Source organism: Micropterus salmoides, unplaced genomic scaffold, assembly GCF_014851395.1.
Source record: "Micropterus salmoides isolate LMB-PRFRI ecotype aquatic unplaced genomic scaffold, ASM1485139v1 Ms_hic_scaffold_20, whole genome shotgun sequence".
NCBI lineage: Eukaryota > Metazoa > Chordata > Actinopteri > Centrarchiformes > Centrarchidae > Micropterus > Micropterus salmoides.
In genome coordinates, this window is record NW_024041151.1 from 19,704,101 (window position 1) to 19,720,096 (window position 15,996).

General features: G+C 38.4%; 1 protein-coding gene across 1 annotated transcript in view; it reads right to left on the reverse strand.

Moving 5' to 3' along the window:
* The window catches only part of si:dkey-112m2.1 (transmembrane protein 132C), a 163,291-nt gene that overhangs the window by 30,135 nt on the left and 117,160 nt on the right, over positions 1 to 15,996 (reverse strand). Inside the window, exon 5 of the mRNA XM_038734596.1 lies at positions 12,949 to 13,138. Coding sequence (XP_038590524.1) covers positions 12,949 to 13,138 — 190 coding nt within the window. The remainder of the gene's footprint in view (positions 1 to 12,948; positions 13,139 to 15,996) is intronic.

Genomic DNA, 15,996 nt, shown 5'->3' on the forward strand with positions numbered 1-15,996 from the left:
ATCTTTTTGGATTTGTCTCCCACTTTGCATGAGGGCATTTTGATCCTGAAAACTACAATTCTGTTCTGTTTACCTGTGTCATGATTTTGTGACACTGCCACATTAGATAATTGTTATTTTTATTCTTAGAATGTAAATACATTGGTGGTTTTTTAATGCATATGACAATAGATACCTTAAATGCTTGAACCTTGTTTATCACATGGTTATCACATCTAGGCAAACAACAATTCACAGGATTTTAGCTTAAGTCAAAAATAAAATCATTTGCTTGTCATGTACTGTTCAGAAAGGTAGTTTCCCTGATGTATCAGAGTAGTTGTTAAACCAGTGGTGTGTTAAGCTATATCCTACTACGTGTATTTTAGCAGTGCAAAATATCTTTTTTCTGGTCCCATTTGTGTCTGTTAGTCTGTTACTACTTGTTTACTAGTATTTATGATATACAAGGTCCAGTGGCAGTCTCAACTAGTAATGTTCATAATAAGTTATTTCTTTGTGCCCTTTTTGTGACACCAGAAAGTTATGCATACTTTTCTGTCAGCCACAGGAATCAGATTTCCCCATGTGGGTCCATGTAGCATTAATGCTGCTGATGACAGCCGCCAAAACTGTCCCATTGATGAGTTCCCAGTCAGCAAAGCCAATGTGCACACAAACGGGACCGGAACCAAATGAACTGAGCTACAGGTGTGAAAGCACCCTAAAGGTTGATAATTTACATGGACATGGCGAGAATATGCGAACTTCACATGGCAAGGCTCTAGCTGGCTGGTGGATTTAATCTTTTTGCTGAGGTGCCAACCACGGCAACTGGCCGCACTCTTTCAGTGAGCAATGGTATACAAACTTGCTGTGGCTTCATGCAGAAATCAACTTTAAAATGATCAAAAAGAAACGATTGGAATTTTGAGGGTACTGGGATCAATTGCTGAGCTAAAGTAAGCCGAAGGTGACAGCCTATGAATCTCTAAAACAGTAGCCTACACAAATTATACAGCAGGTCGCATAAAGGATGAATGGCTGTATGAAGGGTTGTTTGATAGGAGTAAACTGCAAATTACATGAATTTTAATCCTAATAATGGAAATCTAGTACAGGACTTCCAATATACGAGAGAAAGTGCGACAGTATGGCCAGCTGTGGCTTATCAGCGTTATAGTGTGACTGAGGATGGCGGAAGAGTTCAAAAGTGCTATCAAACTGAGAGCTAAATATGTTGTTGCATGTCTTATGCCCATGCTGGAGGCTGTATTACAAACTAGAACTGGAGAGATGGTAAAAATATAACTTCTAGTTAATGGTAGCATACATAACAAACAGCTGATTGTAGTATTGTCTCTGCATGCTTTCAAGGCTTAAAACTATCTCTAACAGTGCTTATGAAATGTTTTCATTAAACATGAGAATTAAATACTGGCATAAAAATGTTAATGGTCTGTTTATTTTAAATTCTCATTGCCTGTTGCCTAATATAGCAACTATCTTAACATAAATAACTTCAATTGGTGGACCAAGACCTTTTCAGAGGTCAAACATAGACTTGAAATCTTAGAGAAAAGCAGGGTGTTTCAGATGAAAAAAACTCTCCTCTCCCCATATTTGCTCAGCAGAGGCATAGATCTATCTTCTCCATAGAGAAGATACACACACATACACATTCACACCTATAAAAAATAAAATAAAAGGCAAGTGTCACAGATATGGAGAAACTGAACATTGCACTAGAGACTGTAGGGTCAGGAATGATTTCACACATAGTGGTACATATGTCACCCAGTCTAAAACGTTGTGATATGAGGGTACCAAATCAGACAGGCTGCAATACCCAGTTCTGTTTCACTCCAGGTCTGACCCGTACATAAATCATAACAAATACATGGTGACGTCAAGCAGAAATCATTATTGCTTCAGTGTGCAAGCCAGAAATAAATAAATACACTGATGAAATTGTCTAATTCAATTGCTATGTGGATTGACAATATATTTATCATTTGTTCAGAATTGGGTGATGTTCAGATGTTCTTTTTTTTTTTTTTTCAATCAGTCTAAGCCATTTGAACCTTGAGGTCTGGAGCTCACTGGGCAGGCTGTCTGATAACACACACAGGAACACACAGCCCTTGGTGCTCCTTTGGGTGGTTTACATTTCATTTATGACACTGAGTAGCTGTTAGTTTGCAGGCATCAGAGCAAATTCACATTTTTTCCTAAATTGTAATTGTTGCTTTTGCACAGATTCAATAGATGCATTTTGATTTATGACAACATCTATGAAATAATGAAATAATTCCTCACTTACTTAGAGTCTTATGACAGTGCTAGTGTACTCTGAAAAAGAGATTATCCAAAGCAATGATGACAGCAGGTCTAAAATGAAAAACTTTAAACTAATAAAATTGAGCCCAAGATGCTCTGAAAGAAAGCATGACAATATTGTAAAGAAATCCTCATCTTTGTTAGCGTGGCATTGCAAAATTGCCACAACTATCTGGGTTTGTGTCTCGAATCCTAGCTCAACTGTCCTCTGTCCACCTTCTGCACAAGTTGATCTGCATGCAGCTGGGGAGGGTTAATTACTGCCCAAAGTTCCAGAAAGTCTACCTCCCCTAAGGACGGGTCGTAGTCAACGATGAGAAGAGATTGCTTGCGGGATAATGGGAGCAAACAGTGTGATACGGCACTCCCATTGGAAGACAATGCAATACTGGAGACCACAGGGAGATAAATATAAACAAAGATACAGTTTATAAATTAACAGAGGAATGATATCGACGAAAGTAGTGTCTAAGAGACTGAAGAGTCTCTGAGTAACTGCAAAATAACTAATTGAGAATAACTCATGGTAAACCATAAACAAACAACAAATTTGATCTAATGAGATGTACAAAACCACTTTTAGGTGGAAAGGTCTATTCCAGGTTCTCTTGACAATCAGAACAGCCTCTGAAGGCAGAGCAGAATGGATCCATGCCTCAGGAGGTGAAAGGCACTGGCGATGGAGAAGGTGGTCTTCCTCCTACTTCCTCCTGAAGAGCGGGCAAGGCCAGGGGACTACTGGGTGAGCTGCAAGATGGCATTAGGGCTCTCATGCTGAGGTCACCAAAACTGCCATGGATTGGGTGCCACATAAGGAAACGGGCAATCCGCAGAATGGTCTAGGTCAGATGACCTCTGACCTAATCTCAGAACCCTGGACAGGGTCCACCAACACTTTGGTGCTCAGCAGCAAAGTAAGGTTGCATATCACACATATAAATGGAGAGACAAACAAACTATACCAGCGGGTAATGAACCCTCTGGACAGCTCCGACCATCAGAATAAAGGACAATATGTCACACTCTGCATTTCTGTCTCTGTTTTCCCCTACACTCGCTCTCTCTCTCCCTGCCTGTGTCTCATTAGCCTCATGTCTTTCACCTGTGTTGCTCCCGCCCTGCTCGTTAGTCCCTGTGTGTGTGTATATATACCTGGTGTTTCTGTCTTGTCTTTGTCGGGTCATTGTATGTTGTCACCCAGTGTTGCAGTTTGTCTCGTGTCGTCAGCCTTTTGGATTTCTGTTGGACAGCCGTTGTTTATTAAACCACTGAACCATACCTGCTCCGCTCTGTGTCCTGCTTTTGGGTCCTCCAACCTGCTCCACCCTACTCCACACCACCGATCGTGACACAATATTTCAAGGAGAAGGCAAAAGTTCAGAAACAACAACAATTCAGAAAGGACAAATGGACATATTCTTCCACAAAGAGATAAGTGAATCCCTCGTTTTGCATGTCCCACTGACAGATGCAAGATGAATGTTGCACATTCAGTGTTCTACACTACCGGTAAATGGTAGCGATTGACGCATGATACAACTATGATGGAACAGTACAACTTTCTTTAAAAGTGTGAAATGTTCATTATGTTATTAAGATGTTCCTAAATCCTGAAGTTCCTAAATTTTGTTTATTTTCAACTATAAGCATGCTATTAATTTAAGCTGAAGCATCAATGCTGAGAACCCACAATGAACAAATTTAGCCATTAGCCTAATGATTGAGAATGTACATGAACATAATCTAAGCAATTTGCTGGCTATGTCAAAAAATATCAAGATAAATGCACTCTCCAATGTTAATTCCAATTCAATTCATCACAGCAGATTGGAAAATGTTTGATGTTTTTCAGGACACCGCCATCTCCCTCCCAGATTTGAGAGCAGCAGCTGATTTCATAATGGCACAGGTTAATCCGTATTAACAACCTCAAAATATTAATATCAGAGTACATGAGGTAAGGCTACTGAGTTGCCACACCCAATACAGAGCTGCTCATCTATGACAGGACCCGATTAGTGTAGCTGCTGTGTTAAGAGTAAATTATTAGGTAAATCTATTCAAGGGCTACCTCTATAAGAGTAACTCTGCTCATCTGTACTGTTTTTATAGGAATCTTTAAAAAAAACATTAGAGATTTTCAATACCCTCTCCGTAATGTTTATGAATTATAGTCAGAACTGTTCTCAAATCACCAAAATTAAATGTAGCTCCTTTTATTCTTTTATGAAGAGCATTTATTTGGATCAGAAGAGCAGAACTGATGATATGCGCAGATATGAGTGAAGTTGTAAAACGATTGCTAACAGTAAGAAAACTTTAATTTACAATTGAATCACACAACCACTGTATATGTGTGAAGTGCCCCGCATTGCTACAGCACACCCTGTACCAGAGAAGATATGCTGTAAGCTCAAGAGGTGAGCAAGACTAATGACTAACAATACTTATTCAAATGTAAAAGAGAAGGAGTTGAAGGTAGGAGACATCTGAGATATGTTTAGCTTAGATCAGGGCCTTCAACACTGCTTAACGTTGGCCAGCAATTTATTATTCATTGACAACAGATGCCTCTGACCCACGGAGAACCACAGCTCAACTATTCACTAACCGGCTGAGATTGACAGTGAGCTCACAGGTCCTGTACTGTGAGGGCCTAGAGCACTTTTGAGTACAATTTATATTGCCACTGCAGCACTCTCAGCTATTCACTTCATATCAATTATCAATAAAAAGCCCATTCCCTCCAGCACCCATACAGTCTCCCCCTGCCACTCACAAACATCGGAACATCTCACAGCCTATAACCTAGCAGGACATAAAAGGGAATCAAAGGCAGGGGGAATCCCCCCCCCCCCTTCCTGCTCCCCAACACACACACACACAGATTTTTTTTGATTTTTTTTTAGAAATAGTGATACAACAGCAGAGGAGAGCAGCGTTCACAGAATGTAATCTTGTTATGGTTATGATTATAAAAAGGTGCAGGAGCTAAGTTATTCTGCAATGCAATGTTGAAGTCAGAGAGAAGCTGAAGCTACGTGCTGATAACCGAGATGACGAGGGATGTGATAGAATGCGCAAAAAGATGGAAAATTCCTTTTTTTTTTCACGAGTAGGGAAGCTCCAGTCAATTCAGGTGCAGCTGTTAAAAGTTTTTTTAATTACCAGGTTTGAGAGAAAACTCCGGGAGGCAAGTGTAGATAAATAAAAGACTATATGTTATTTACAGAATCATTTACTAAGAACTTGTTGTCTCTTTTGCACATATACTGCATACAAGGATAAAATAAGTAGAATAAACAACCCATGTGTATTCACTGATTTAACACAATTGGCAAAGTAACTATAATTGTAGCTATACCAAATAAAGAGTTAGGGGCAGTTTGGGGGCATTCTGCCATGACCAGGAGTAAGAAATAGCATTATTGATTATTAAATCAGGACCTGCAGTGATTTATATTCCCCTCATTAATTAGATATTGATTTATTACATAACCTGTTGGCCCGACAATGTGTTGGATTTTGTTATTGTGAACTGTGAGCTCTGAGTACTTTTAGTGTGATTAAATATCAAGCCTCTGTTGTTTTTTCCTTCCTCATACTTTCTCACTCTTTAACATTAGGCGAGGAAATGCCAAAGTCAGCAGTGGTAAATGGGCTGCCCCTGATAAAGCCTGTCCATATTGTGAGGACCTCTCCCCTGTATCTGGAGGCCATTTGATTAGAATAAGCCAGTAGAGCTGCACTGTGCTGGACTCTGGCCCTAGCTGGCTGAATAAAATACTCTCAAGCCAGACTGACTGAGTGGGGAAAGGCTGAGGGAAGGCAAGCCAGCAAAACACAAACAAACACACACAACAACAAATTACAGAATGGACACAGGCTTAGCTTCAAAGTAAAGCCTGACTGACATACATAGAGACTGCATCCTGGGCCAGGGTATGAGGCGAGAGATAGTGAGTGGCAGGAGAGAAATAAAGTTCGTATGTGTGTCTACAGTACAGAGGACATGCATACACTATCTGTGTTATTCATCCAGGGTGTGTTGCTCTTTCTCTGCAACAGTGCTCTCAGTTACAAACATTCAAGCTTAGAAGATTCAAAGACTACTAGTACAGACACAGAGCAACTGCAGTAGAGCAAAAGAGGGTTTTCTAAATTGCTTGAAGGCAGCTTGGCCAAAAAGAAAAAAATCATTACAGGAGTTGCATGCTGACATGTTCCTTACTTCATGATATCTTGTAGATTAAACGAACCTTACATCATTCATGGTGTGACATATTTTCCCAATGCAAAGCAAGATAGATGAGCAGACATTTCCTGGCTTCTGGCCCGCATTAAAGCAGCTATAATCAATAGTTTTATAATAACAAAGTATCAAATGGATGTATGACAATGTTGTTATTATATGGCCTGAGGCTGAATCCACCAGAGGTAAGAGTGAAAGGTAAAATTAAAGTTGTCAAAATGCACAAGAGAATGATATAACAGTAAATCAGAGGCCTGTGTATACACAAGCTTAGTTAAGCTATAACGGGCATTATGACTGCATGCAGATGGCTAATGCCACCTTAAGGACACTTAACATGCTAGTGGATAGTCTCACCGCATAGCCCATTAGTGTTCTGCCAGGATATTTCCAAATAAAGTTCCTGACAGCGTGACAGTGTGACTGATGGCAGCCGGCTTGAATATTGCTGGCCAGTCCTGATGCAGCGATAAAGTACAATTATGAGGGCTGCTTTCTTTTTGACTTATCTGTTTCTTTTGCCTGCAGAGGACACAACTTATTAATTCTGTTGTCATTATTGCCCCAGTCTATCACTGGTACGGAGTTAGTATGGAGAAAGCTGGATTAGGCCAAACTGTAATTATTCTAGACAAAGGCGCTCACCCATGACCAAAAAAAAAGTTGAGATTCTTGCTAATGGCTCTGATTATAATGTTATTATAATGTTATGGGACCATGAGCACAAAAGCTAATGTTATTGAGCTTGAAATGGAGTGAGTTTCAGAAGCTATGAATAAAAATGCTAATGATTGCATTTGGGATGTATTGTAAAGAGCTATGGGGGCCACACTGGCTGTCTCTTCTAATGAGGGAACAGTAAGGCACAGCACGGCAGTAGAGAGATCAAAAATTCATGGGAGGATGCAGTAAAAGTAGCGCACTTTCAGTTGGCACGTTCGCTGCATGTACTGCCTTCCAAGCTTGTCAATGAAACACTTTCACCGTCTCTCTTCCTGTCTACCTTGTTGGTGCCAGGTTGGACAGTTCAACATTACAATTGTCTCTCTCTGGTATCTCCCTTTAGCATCCGAATGAGTAAAAAGCAAATGTGCAAGTGCAAACAAAATACAGACATTTGTCTTTGTGACAATGAGACTGCATTCACAACTTGAGTTCAGTGAGTTTATAGCATCACAGTAATGTACAAGGCCTCTAGGTACAGCAATAGGAAAAGAACACAGCAGGAACAGTTGTCTTTGTAAGTGCAGACAGCTTGCTCTTAGCTTCTCTCCTTCAGTTTACACTTTTGATAATTTGAGAGTTTTTGTGCTATTAAATGTATTGATTTGAAATATTTCAAAGAGAATGTTATAATCTGAATCAAATAACCACTTGGGGGACAGAGTCTCTAAAAGATATACTACAAAAATTCTTCATCTGGATATGCCATTGAATCTGTTACTGAATGCTCAAAACGTATATTTCAACTTGTTACCAATGGGATTTTCCAGCATAGAGTGTTATTTCCTTATATTAGAGCATCAGTCTTCTGTTCTGTGTAAGTGTAATTATATCATCCCAACGCCAGAATTTTTCTCTCAGTTTCCGAAAAATTTAAGTTTGAACTGGATGCTAAATTACTTGTTAAGATAAGTGTTTTCTTTAGTGTAGTCAGTATTGAACTGCAGTATCCAGCCTAGCCACAGAAGACGCAATATTGTGATTCATCGATTGGACGACAATACAAATAGCACTGTGTTATTATTCTGAAATGTTGGGCTTTGTCCATGCTGTGAGATGAATATCCAGTGCTGAACTTTCTTGCTTTTATGCAGTGATTGCAGGTTTAAGAAATAATCCTCTGGTAACAACATATTTGGCAGACTAGCAAAACCTCACTCACCACTTTTTTCTGTTTAAAGCTGCCTGCTTCCCACATGCCCTTTCTTATTCTCTCCCATCTCTTTTCTCCTGTCTTTTTACATTTTAAGATATTTCTACCTTCAATCTTTCTTGTTAGGGCTATTAACACAATTGTCACGGTTTCAGTGTGCCGTACTAATGGACAGTTTACAGCAGCTGTCAAGTCAAACAGCAGTGACTCCTGTATTTCATGTTTGGCAGACTGTATGAGTGCATGTGTGTGCTTCTCTGTAGGAGTGTAGGCCAGTGGCGATCAGAGAGAGATGAGTGTCTTTTTGAACAGAGGTGTCTGTGCACAGATTCTGTCTGTACACAGTGTCTGTACACAGAAAAGCACGGTTGATTACCAGCAATGATTCTAGTCCACCTACAAGTCCTGCTACAAAGGTGGAGATTGATGTCAGCTACTAACATCCAGTTTAATCCAGTATTTGTTGACTTTTGAATTTTTAGATTTACAGTGTACTAATTAAAATTTGAATTCACTCATCAACCATGAATGATCATTATTGCACACACGACAAAATACAGAGAGCATCTCCAACCACAGCAAATGTCATTTTTGGTGTTTCACTGTATTCCACCAGACAGTTAGGACAATAAGAGAAATACCATTTTCTTTACAGTGCTATTTAATTGTCAGCATGTGCAAAATGCTGCTGTTTCAAGGTTTGCCTTAATTGTTGTACAACTTTAAGTTGCTTTAACCTTACAAGTACGAATGTAAAATCACTTTTACTTGGCCAAAAGTAAAAAGTCAAAGTTATGACAATGTAAAAAGTTACTCTAACTCAGAATAAGTTGAAAGAAATGTTTAAGTTGGAAAAACTCAAGGCAAAACTAAATTGTCTTTGTCTAAACTTTTATTGAAGTTTGTCGCCTTGAAATGTTGATATTTTATAAAATCCACCCACATCAAGAAAATTCAACGAAAAAATGCCCTTCCTGTCCTTCTGCATATGCTCCCAATTCATTTCATTGTAATTCAGATCACATTGCACCGCATGTATACTTCTACAAACCCTCCGATGATGGGTCTTAATTTTCACAACAGTAAGAATATAGAAATCCTCAGACTGAATAGGTTTTTCTACTTGATTTCTTTATTTTGAACCACCACTCTCCTCTACTACTGATGTTTTGATATTCAACCTAACCTATTTATTTGGTCATTTGGTCAATCCTATTCACCATTAAAAAGGTCCCTTCCTTCACAAAAGATGAGTCTATTTTCATTGTTTGTGATTATGAGTTTGTTAGCGCTAGATCGCAGCTGTTTGTCTGAGGGACAACTTAGCAAATGCAATTGTTTGCCATGCATGACACACTCCCTGACTTAGCATTTAAAATTTCTAGGGCTGCCCCCTAATTGTCAACTAAACCATTAGCCGATGAGAAAAGTCTTGGTTGAAGAAGTTTTCATTGGTGAGTTAGTTAACCCCAACAACCTCAAACACCATTGAAACACAGACCTTTTTTCACACTGAATGCTGAAGTCATTTTCTAGTGCGGACTGCTCATGGATGTATTCATGGATGTACAAAGCAGCCACCAGTGAACAATGATGCTTCCTGCCCCTTGTAAAATGTATATTTTAAAAGGCTCATTATTTCAGTTTTGCATTTCTCTATGAAGTGACACGGTTCTAACAATGTTCAATTTTCTGATGCCCCCCAAAAATATATATTGAAATGATTAAATTAAAATCATAAATGTGCGACGACTAGTCAACTAATGGCTTGAACTAACGACTATAAAAATCTTTAGTTGGGGGCAGCCCTAGAAATTTCCAAGACACTTACCTCTACAAGTGTCAGCAATGAATTTGGTGACAAAATATTTAAATAGATGTTTAAATCAACTAAAGATAACTGAGCCTTTGCTGTCAGGAAATCTGATCTGGTCTCGCATTTTATATACATAATTCGGTTTTATCCAACTTATTTTGGACCTAAGTTTTGTTATTGCACAGTATTTTGTCTTCTGTTTTTGTCATTGGTATCAACAAATAGGTGGTTAAATCAAGTCCTGTGGAATTCATGCATTCATCTAGCAGTCAAAGTCTCAAGGCTACTCTACTGGCCAGAAACCATAAATCAGTGGTGAACTGTTGCCTCACCAAATTGCCTTGGTAAAGTGCTTGAGGGCATTCAATTTCTAAGAACCCGTAATCAGCGAGGAAAATTAAAACTATTCCTATCTCTTTCCAGCATATGGAATGCTTTTTCTGTCATTTTGGAAAAACTATTTACATAGTCATTATCATAACACAATTAGCAATTTGAAGCCACTTGCCAATTCATCCATGTTCGGACAGTCTAAATCCAAACTCAATTAACTTCAGCAAACTCTGAGACCACTATTAACCAGATTACTGACTACTGAAAAGTGCAAACTTTATGTTAAAAATACTTGAGCCTGCCTACCATTAATAGTATTTGGACAAACCTGCTGTAGAATAGACAGGACTTCTTTCTTACTGTACCATGCAGAGGTCAAAGGCTCACAACAAGGGACAATCCACAACAGCAATGTTGTTAAGAAAAAACAACCCCTGATATTAAAGTTAGGAAGCTCTCAACAAAGAGCAGAGGATGTTTCTTAGTCATTGAGAATATTATCCTGCTTGCATGTCCAATATCAAAAATACAGTATAACATTTTTTGTTCATATTGTCATATTTATCATTTCACAATACAGGTTTGTATAACGAGATTAAGTTAAAAGTTCCCTTTATGCTAATCACAAAAACAAATACTAAAAACAAATAATATATACAGTCAATGGATGAATAAATAATAAGTCATTTAAATAAAACTAGTTTACATGGTGCTGAGGATGAATAAGGAGTATTACAGCCTGAGGGAAGAAACTGTTCTGAAGTCTGGTGGTATGACAGCGCATACTTCTGTATCTCTTGTCAGACAGCAGCAGGGTCACCAGGTTGTGGCTGGGTGGGCACTGTCCTTGAGTATCCTTTGGGCTCTGCATGGGCTCCTCACCTCAATGATATCACTGTTGCTGTGTAGATGGGTACCAATGATCTTCTGAGCCGTATTAATCACCCACTGCAGAGCCCTCCTGTCCTGGGTTTTGCACATCCCATGCCAGTTTGTGATTCAGTTTCCAGTCAGGAGGCCGTAATATATATATTTAGTGTTTCTACAATATCCCTAATACACAGTCATATTCAGTAAAAAGTAATGCATTTGATGCATTTCATGAGCTCTTAACTTGAAGTCTGTGACTGCAAGACATCAGAAGACATTGGTATCTTCTCTGCCGATGATCTGCTTTCTGCCTTTGTTCTCATCTTCAGCAAGTGGAAAAGATGCTCAGTTGTATTTAGGACCACTGACTAACTCAAAAAATGCAGCCAAAAGGAACCAGGAACACCAAATACTTTCTGTATTTTTTTTCTTAGAGATCTTTACAGGTCAGCTTGGTTCCTAGTAACCAAGACCCAATCAAATGAGTCTAATTGTGTTAGTTGTGTCTCGCTGTGTTGCTGCAGGTCAAGTGATGGAATTGAACTACATTTACTCAAGTACTGTACTTCATACTAGTACGTCAAATTTATTTATTAATACTGTATTTGAGTATTTTATTTTTATTTTAAACTAGAGTGAAATATTGTACTTTTTCTATTACTATTTGTTAAACTACAAAGGAATATGTACAAGTAGTGCTGGATCAATTAGTCTATTAGTAAATTAGTAGACTGATAATCGTTATTCATTATTAAAGTCATTTTCATGCAAAACTGCAAAAATATTCCATGGATCTTATTTCTCAAATTTAATAATTAATAATTTAAATTTATTCGTAATGATTTTGAGTTTTTTCTATTTCTGAATTTATACAAACCAAACAATCAATTGTTTAATAGGTAATATAATCAGGAAATTAATCAATAATGAAAATAATCATTAGCCTGTATAACAGCAGTCATAAATGTGCTCCACCTCAACCAACTACAAAAGTTAATTGCTGCTATTCTAATGTTATGATATATAACAATATAACAAGTGCCATTTTCAGCATTAAACAGATTTGCTTTGAGCATGTGGTGTGTCGTCATCATCACTTAACATGTGAGTGGGTGGAGATGGAGAGGTTGGTGTTCTCTTTCCATTCTGGGTCGAATTAAATTTTCCTGGGGTTAATCCGGACCAAGTGTCACTCTGTCCTTCTTGGATCAGATCTCCTTTTTTAAAACAAAATAAATGTATGCTTGTATGGTTTGGGTACGTTTTTCATTTGTCCATTTCTGATAGGTCTCTGGTACACCCAAAAGGAGGATGCAATGCCAGACTTGACCACTATTTTGAAAATAAGACACAAAAAACAGCCAATCGGAGACAAGTATTCTGCCTGCTCATGTTTTAATGCTGCCTAACCCGTATTGATACAGACTTTACAGTGTCACAATGAGTGATTTCAACACACTAAAGTGTCCCCCCCCACCTCACCATGGCTAGTGGCACGATGCCACCCAGGTCCTGTGGTGCCAGGCGTATGAGGGTCGGCACCTCACTGGTCAAGGTGCGGGTGAGTGGATACTCAACCTGCCACATCACTTCCCTTCCTCCCTGAGTCACCATCAGCCCGTTCACTTCCAGGTCTACCTGCAACACTCGCTGGTAGCCTGCTGCCTCCACTCTGCAAGGGGAAAGAGGGAAAAGATGTGTGTCATGAGTGAATTTAGATAAAAGAAATGGGAGGAAAGAAGAGGCAAAGACAGATAGGTGGCTGGCAGAAGAGATCAGAAAGGCACAAGAGAAAGGATAACAAGACAGAAATAAGCTGGGAGTCAAAAGGGTTGAGAAAGTAGCCGGAAAATAGATGAGGTAAAGGAAGGCAAAACAAGAGCATGGAATTATATGAACAATACAAGAAAGTGCAAAAGCGAAGAAGATAAAGACAGTGAGACTATAAATGAAGAGATAAAATGAGAAAGTGAGTGAAAAGTGGAAAAAGAAGGTGGAAAGAGGACAAGTAAAAAATAGAGCAGATACAGACAAGAGAAATTGGGTTAAAGAAGGTGGTGGTGGGGGGAGGGGGAGAGCAGAAGGGAAATTGGTCTTTATCATCCATTAACAGGAGTGTTTAGTGCTGGGGAAAAAAGGAGTGAAAAACAGCAACTTAGAATTAATTGTACATTTTAATCAGGTAAAAAAACGTCTAACAAATATCTTATAAGTAGAGGATGGTTCTGCTGTATTTTATGCAGATGTTGCATAGGGATATGCTATTTTCCCTAGAATATAAGCAATGTAGTTCTCATCTCACAATCTGATATGAAACTAATCGCAGCACTATTGGAATTCATTCTCACATCCACACACAGCCATGATGTTGGCAAAAAAAAGGCAATTTATTTTTCCTCTTGCAATATGGAGCTTCTCTTGCAGAAATTGCCAGGGCCAAGCAAATAATTTTCTCTCAGCTGATGGAGATGCAAACAAAGCAGAAAAAACAATGAATGCAAAATAAAATCCTCCCAAACTTATTTGATTTGCTGAGCAGTAGGTTTGATCAAGCTGCTGCCTCTCCCTCAGGTGTTCTTTGTCACAGTTAAAACTCGATGTAACACCTTTTCCAGCAACCCACGCACAGATATACATGCTGTCTTGAAAAATACAATTCACACTTGGGGATCTAGAAGTGGCTCATATGTTGTGTAACACTACTTCTTCAGATGACAGTAAAAACAAAAAGTTAAAGGCAATTCAAAGAGTCAATAGATGTGTCTTAGGCTTTCATATAAAGTTATATTTAATGTATACCACACTCTTTATATTTCTGTCCTGAGCAGAATGTTTGTTGTTTGGTTGTCACACAATTAAAACAAGGCTGGAGAGAGACCAAACTGAGCATGAGGAGGGGGTTGTTGGGGGTAAGATCCAAGGTTTTCCTTGAACATATTTTGGCCCAATCTGTATTTAAAACTCCCCCCTCCCCCCTTATGTGTTCGTACTTCAGACGCTAGCCTCACTTCAAAGTGCAGCTTTAAGGATCCACCCTGGTAGAAAAGTATAAGGGAGAACAGTTTTGGATGCTGAAAATCAGTGTGGATGAAAACAGCTTGAATAGCAATTCTGGGTCAGGCGAAAAAGCTTTTCTGTTTCAGTGGATAATGTTCTAAATTAAACTTAAAGCAACTACAAGGAGTTTTTAACTGGTTATGAAATGGTCTCAATTTAAAACCTATATGAACTGCATAAGCAAACGAGACCATCAGCGAGAAGACTGGCAATTTTTTATATAGTTATTCTAAATGGCACTGGGTTGAATTTACAGCGCGTAGACTTGAAAAGCCCATTTTTACATTTTCCCAGACAGAATTTTGAGTAGTACTTGAGTAGCCAGTTAAAAGGAAGCAGGAGGACAGAAAAATTTATTATTTACATTATATTTTGTGGTCATGGCTAGGGAACTTACTAAAAACAAATCTAAAACTTTAGCTTTTTTATTTTAATTTTTTAGCTTTTTTAACAAAATTACTATTACTGGATCGTTTAGTTGTAGGCTTACATGTGACCTAGGTGTTAACGGTACTAAAACAATGGACACTATGCATCATGCAATAGTTGTTGTGTTTAAAAAGAAAATTAAGTTACGTCTTTCTTTTACTTGCTTCTAAAACCAATCCAGTATCTTTACAACACAAGGTGATGGAAACACCTTTGTCCACAGGGGCCAAAATAAAAATATAAGTAAAGTTTATGGTAGTTGCTTTAATATGTTTCCAGCTCTTACTTGTATTTATTGCTGCTCTTACTAGTATGTATTGGCAGTTGTAGATCTCGTGCTGTATTGCTTTGTTGCTTTGTTGATGCTTGTAGGTTGTTTCTCAAATGTAAGCTTTGGATAAAAGCGTCTGCCAAATGAGTAAATGTAAATGTAATTGCCACTTAGAAGCTTTGGTTTGGGGTGATAGTTGATGAATATCAGAGTGAATTTGTCCGCACAGTGAGCTCTGTTGTGACTCAGTTCTGTTTGAACACAGAGAAATTATACAGGTATACTACAGGTATTGTAGAGCACACTTTTTGGTGGTTCTTTAGCCTGTGATACTGTTCACAATAATTCCTCTCCCAGTTTTTACATAAAGCACAAGCAAAACAATACTTTGTAGTTTACTACTACACGTAGCTAATCTTCTCTGCTATAGAGCTCCATTATTGTCTAAAATAGTTTAAAATAACCACATAAATCCCTCACATGATTGTTGTCAGTGTAGTTTATTTTCAGTCAATGTACTCAGTACTGAGAGCAGCAAATCCGTTTTATTTTTATAGCTGAAAATAGTTCCCAACAAATGCAATATGTGCTCCTGTTTAAACTATATATTTGCGACCAGTTTTTAAATCTCCAATTGTAAAAAATAGGGGTGGGGCTGTGCACCAGAAGCAGAATCTGGAAAATGTTAAGTATTCGGATACATCCTCACTGTTTTTGGTCTTTTAATGGGAACTTCTAAAATTATTATTTTTGAGGGTCATTTAATGCCTTTA